The sequence below is a fragment of the Cyprinodon variegatus genome, unplaced genomic scaffold (assembly GCF_000732505.1).
Source record: "Cyprinodon variegatus isolate N-32 unplaced genomic scaffold, C_variegatus-1.0 Scaffold140, whole genome shotgun sequence".
NCBI lineage: Eukaryota > Metazoa > Chordata > Actinopteri > Cyprinodontiformes > Cyprinodontidae > Cyprinodon > Cyprinodon variegatus.
In genome coordinates this window covers 1,176,682-1,182,522 of record NW_015150593.1, presented here as the reverse complement: position 1 = coordinate 1,182,522, position 5,841 = coordinate 1,176,682, and the positions used below count along the sequence as shown (strand labels likewise).

Here is a 5,841-nt window from a genome sequence, read left to right as displayed (position 1 = left end):
GAAAAAGATTTGAGATTTATTTTTCAAAATGTACCCCAGCAAATACATACCAGAATTCAATTTGAAATGTAAAATTTGAAAATGAAAAAGCATTTCCAGAAATGGAAAGTGGCTGCATTACTTGACTCATAAACTAAATTAGTAATCAATCATCCGATTGATATCCCATTGAAATCTCAAATGTCTTTTTCTTTTTCCCTTTTAGTTAAGTAAAAGGATGAGCAGTCTTGAAGGAGAAAATTTAAATGCAAATCGGATGATTGATTACTGATTTTATTTGAGTCAAGTAATGCAGCAACATTCTTAAAATGAAAAAGCATTTCTGGAAATGCTTTTTCATTTTCAAATTTTACACTTCAAATTGAATTTTGGTATGTATTTGCTGGGGTACATTTTAAAAAAATAAATCTCAAATGTCTTTTTCATTTTAATTAAGTAAAAGGATGATCAGTGTTAAAGAAGAAAATGAAAATGCAAACAGGATTATTAATAACTAATTTCATTTATGAGTCAAACAATGCAGCCACATTCTTAAAATGAAAAGCATTTCTGAAAATGCTTTTTCATTTAAAATATGTTAACGATTCGCTTCCATAATCTACTAGATAAAAACTATCATTACGTTGATTTCTCTGCAGCTTATGATGCCATTGCCTGTACCAGAGTACCTCAATGTCAACTACATCTGTGAGTCGGCGTCCCGGCTACTTTTTCTCTCTATGCACTGGGCACGCTCCATACCTGCCTTCCAAACCTTAGGGTAAGAGGATTTGATTTCACTGTGAGTGTGTCCACCTTAAGCTACCTGATTCCATTGAATTCCAAACTCAAACTTCAATCTGCTTTATTGCAATTTTTTATTGCAAAGTCATAAACCCCCAAAAACATAGTAAAGAGGTAAAAAAACGAAAATAAAAGAAAGGATAACATGATATTCCTTTTTTTTTTTCCTCTTTCAAATTCTGTAGTGTCAATAATGTCTTCACCGCATTTACTTTAACACCCCTAAATAAAATGAGCACAACTCAAGCGGGGAAACAAACGTGTAGCAGACGGTAGGGATGAAACGGTTTAAGCGTTTACACTCCAGAGCAGAAGGTGGCGGTACTGCGACCAAATCCAACCACCAGTAGTAAACAAGAAGAAGAAGAAGAAGCGAAGAAGCGTAGCTGGGTGTAGCAGAAAAAAATCAGTTGTTGTGGAGAATTGTGTGGGTATGGCGAGTGGGAAAGAACAGGAGTTGGAAGACGCGCCAGCAGCACTTTATAGGTCTGCTGTATGGGACCACTTTGCATTTAGAGTGACCTACGATGACGGCGGAAAGAAAGTTGTGGATAAAAGTGCAACAGTGTGCAAGCATTGTGCAACACGTTTTGTTTATGCTAACAGCAACATGACCAACATGTCATGCTAACCCCGAAATCCCACATACTCCGTCAGCGCTCCGCTCCGCTGCGCTCCAGACCGCCTGCACAAAGCAAAGCCTACAGCCTCCACTGTGGCTCCCGTCCGCTCCGCTCTGAGTTCCTTGGAGATCGTAGAGGGCATGCGCGAGATCATTAAATTCAAAGCAGCAAAACATGCGGAAATGATCCAGGGTTTCTGTGGATAATTACAATTCATAAATTTTTGGGGGCTTTTTTCATTAATTTGATACATTTTTATGGGATTTTGGTGTAACAATCAACATATACCGAACCGAAAACCGTGACCACGAAACCGCGAACCGAACAGTGGATTTTGTGAACCGTTCCACCCCTAGCAGACGGTACTCGGGCCAGATGAGCTCAAGATTCAGCTTTTTGTCTATTTCTGTGTAACAAGCTAACATTGCAAAGCTGCATTAACATTAGAACTACCAAGGCCGTCATTTTGATGGTTCTGATATTTTAAATGAAAAAAACTTTACATTAAACATATGTTGCTCATGTTAACTGACTTATCCTGTTTCTATATATCCTTCATTTTCACATAATTTTTTTTGTGAAATATAAATGTAAAAAATCAATATGTTTCATTTTACCACCATCTTCCACAGCCCTCATTTTGACGGCTCTATTAGTTGCATTGTAAATTCTTCCTGCGGTGGACTGACAGTTCGTACCGTTGCTTAGCAACCAACATTCTACCTAGAACTCTAAAAGGGAAAAATTGCTTTCAGGAAAAATCTAACAGCAAAACAGGCTTTAGAAATGCTTCAAAATATTGATGATAGTGATTTGGGCGGAGAGCGATACCGATGAGGACGACTGGGTAGGGAGCGGCTCAGATTCTGACAGCGAGTCAGAGGTTGATCATCCACCCCCGCCGAAACGCAGACGTATCAGTGACTCTTCAGACAATAGTGAAACTTTTGTTCAATGTTTGATAGCACTGCATACACATCAGCTTATACACTCAGCAGCCCAAAAGCCAAACCAGAGCCTGTGGTCGACTAAAATCACATGAAGGTTGGCGAGGATGTGTTCATCAGATGATTAAAAAGTATTCTGTAAAAGCCCCAACGCGAAGGTGGCCTGTGGCTGTATTTTACAATCTTCTGGACATAGCAGCTTTAAACGCGTTGGGTTTGTTCAGGAACTGTTTGAATGTCACCTTCTAATGCAGAGATTTTATCCTTGAACTGGTAAAACAGCTGCGTGCCAACCACAACCCCTCCCACGCAGTAGGAAATGTAATGTAAAGTTAGTCCATAAATAATAATAGCATACAATAAAGCCTTTAAAAATATATATATTAGACCTGTTTTAAGGTCCACATTTCCACAATGGGTTTATATCGCACACTAGAACCATTTCAGTTGACAGCACCACTCATTCGTCCCATTTGGAAAAAATGTCACCCGTCAAATTGACGGCCAGTGGGAGTTCTAGTAGGATCGGAATTCTGGGAGTCTTAAGTGTTTTATGAATGTATGGATGGAACTAAATAAGAATGTAAATTTTGGATAGAAATACAAAGTCCTGACCAGAGTCCTTATGTCTTGCACCTGAAATCTTAAAGTCGTATGGAAATCATATTTAAATTTCAAATCATTCTGGCTTAAACATGGATATAAATGTACTCTTTATCAGACCATATTCTCCCAAAAGTTGCTAACTGGTTAGCAAGATGCTTCCGACAAACCGGCTACAACCAAACTTACTTGTGAACCTTCCGACACAACAATCCCGCCCCCTTGATAATCGACCAATCACATTGACTTTATTCACTCGTGTAAAGTCGGGCACCACTCGGGAGAATTCGGAATTTCAACGGTTAGAATCGCCTCTTCCCTACGACTTTAAAGCCTTTTTTAAATAATACATCCAAACTGTCCTTTATAAGGGGACATTTTACATTGATGTTAGTGAAGATTGAATTTTATGTAACTTTAGGTGAAAACGTTTATAATTTACTATTTGCTGCTTGTGTATACATTTGTATGAGTCTATAACATGTATTGTCACAGGTCCATGGGGTGGGAATACTTAAGAACACAGTTCTGCTTTTAACGATGGTGCCTTATTATTTTACAGAGGCCAGGATAATGATATTAACTTGATGAAGGCCTGCTGGAATGAGCTTTTCGCCCTGGGTCTGGCACAGTGCTCCAACGTTATGAATGTTGGTACCATCCTAAGTGCCATTATCAATCATCTGCAGACCAGCTTACAGGAAGGTAGGACGGCTGGGCGACTGGCTGCAGGCTCCCATTAATGAAGTATTATCTCTGAGACGGGAAGCAAAATGGCCGTCTGGTTTTTCCTTCTTTTCTTTTTTTTATGCACGTTCCGAGGTTTTCTGTTTTGTCTCATTTCAGAGAAGCTGTCACAGGAGAGAGGGAAAGTAGTAATGGAGCACATCTGGAGGATGCAGGAGTTCTGTAACAGCATGTCCAAGTTGGCCCCAGACTCTTATGAATATGCCTACCTCAAAGCAGTTGTCCTCTTTAGCCCAGGTGTGTAAGAATCTATATATTTGATTTTGATTTTTAAGCGTGTTAAGTATGCCTTTCTTTACTTGGTGGGTGCCGTTTCTGTGCTAGATCACCCTGGTATAGATAACATCCCACAGATAGAGATGTTCCAGGAAAAAGCCTACATGGAGCTGCAGGACTACGTTACAAGGACATACCCAGACGACTCTTATCGGTTTGTACTACATGATGCTAACGGTGTTGAAAAAGCAGCGGTGCATCAGGCCATGCTTGTTCCTCAAAGCGGGACAGATTGATGATGTTGTCACGGATACGTCTGCTTCATGTTTTTTTTTTTTTAAATCTGCGTCTCCTTTCTGCCTCATTACTCCCAGGTTATCCAAGCTGTTGGTGCGTCTTCCGGCCCTCAGGCTAATAAGTGCAGCTGTCACAGAGGAGCTGTTTTTCGCCGGGCTTATCGGCAACGTGCAGATTGACAGCATCATCCCTTACATCCTCAAAATGGAATCCACTGATTATAACAGCCAAACAGTCTCTGGCGTCTGACACACTGGGACAATTTTTTTTAAAAACAATATCTGGATTGTGGAAGGTTGACTAACAAAGCATTTCGAGAACTCATCAAGCCGGTTTTTGTATGAGTATAACAAACTAGATTTCATGACTCATTATCCGTTTGTATCTCTTAGCTTCTCCTGCCTTCTCTTTAAGCCGTTGGTTGAGCTCAGCTCACGAATGGGACAACCTCCCAAGACGTTAAGAATTCAATTCTTAAAAGCTGCAAAGCAGATTTAGCTTTTTATTGTATAGTATTTTATGCTTCATACCCGTTAAGCCTGTTTTTCTGAGAAAAAAAAAAACTCAGTTGTATTTTGAATGAATCGCACGGCTTGTGTTTGTTTTTCTTTTTTTTTTTTTTTATTCATTACTTCTCCAACTGGGCCATATTTTTTTTCTAAATGTTAGAATGATCCTAAGGAAAGAAAATGTGAAATTTGAGATTCTATCATTGAAGGTTACTACCTTTATGTGTAATCCAACAGATTGGCAGCATCATGTGTCAAATGACATGGTGTGGATCTGATGTAACTATGTATATATATTTATATATAAAGTACACCAAAAAAAATAGAGCTATTCAGGCAACATTTGGTAGTTTGTGTATGCTGTCATTTTGGGCGATGACGTGAAAATGGACAGACGATTATGTCATACCGAAATAAAAACATCTTTCAGTCTTGCTTTTGTGTGACTCCGCATTTGTGTGAACATTGTAAATAAGATGATCACTGGTGTGTGTGTATGTGTATGTATATATGTATGTATATTAGGGATGGGACGATTTATGAAAACCGTCCGAACCGTTCGGTTCGACTGTGTTAAGTTTGGTTCGTGCGCTGCTCCTTTTTCTCATAGAGGAAGCGATTACACTCCAGAGCAGAAGGTGGCGGTACTGCGACCAAAGCCGACCACCAGTAGTAAACAAGAAGAAGAAGCGAAGCAGCGTAGCCGGGTGTAGCAGAAAAAAATCAGTTGTGGAGAATTGTGTCGGACTGGCGAGTGGGAAAGAACAGGAGTTGGAAGACGCGCCAGCAGCACTTTATAGGTCTGCTGTATGGGACCACTTTGCATTTAGAGTGACCTACGATGACGGCGGAAAGAAAGTTGTGGATAAAAGTGCAACAGTGTGCAAGCATTGTGCAACACGTTTTGTTTATGCTAACAGCAACATGACCAACATGTCATGCTAACCCCGAAATCCCACATACTCCGTCAGCAACCCCCCCTCCGCCCCGCTGCGCTCCAGACCGCCTGCACAAAGCAAAGCCTACAGCCTCCACTGTGGCTCCCGTCCGCTCCCCTCTGAGTCCCTTGGAGATCGTAGAGAGCATACGCGAGATCATTAAATTTAAAGCAGCAAA

The 5,841-nt window shown here is 40.3% G+C and overlaps 1 protein-coding gene across 1 annotated transcript in view; it reads left to right on the top strand.

Annotated features, from left to right (window-relative positions):
• Positions 1-5,138, top strand: part of nr2c1 (nuclear receptor subfamily 2 group C member 1) — a 12,174-nt gene extending 7,036 nt beyond the window's left edge. The window contains exons 10-14 of the mRNA XM_015376715.1: positions 639-760; positions 3,519-3,661; positions 3,803-3,940; positions 4,028-4,133; positions 4,294-5,138. Of these exons, the coding sequence (XP_015232201.1) occupies positions 639-760; positions 3,519-3,661; positions 3,803-3,940; positions 4,028-4,133; positions 4,294-4,465 (681 nt within the window). The 3' untranslated portion in view covers positions 4,466-5,138. The remainder of the gene's footprint in view (positions 1-638; positions 761-3,518; positions 3,662-3,802; positions 3,941-4,027; positions 4,134-4,293) is intronic.
• The last annotated feature ends 703 nt before the right edge of the window (positions 5,139-5,841 follow it).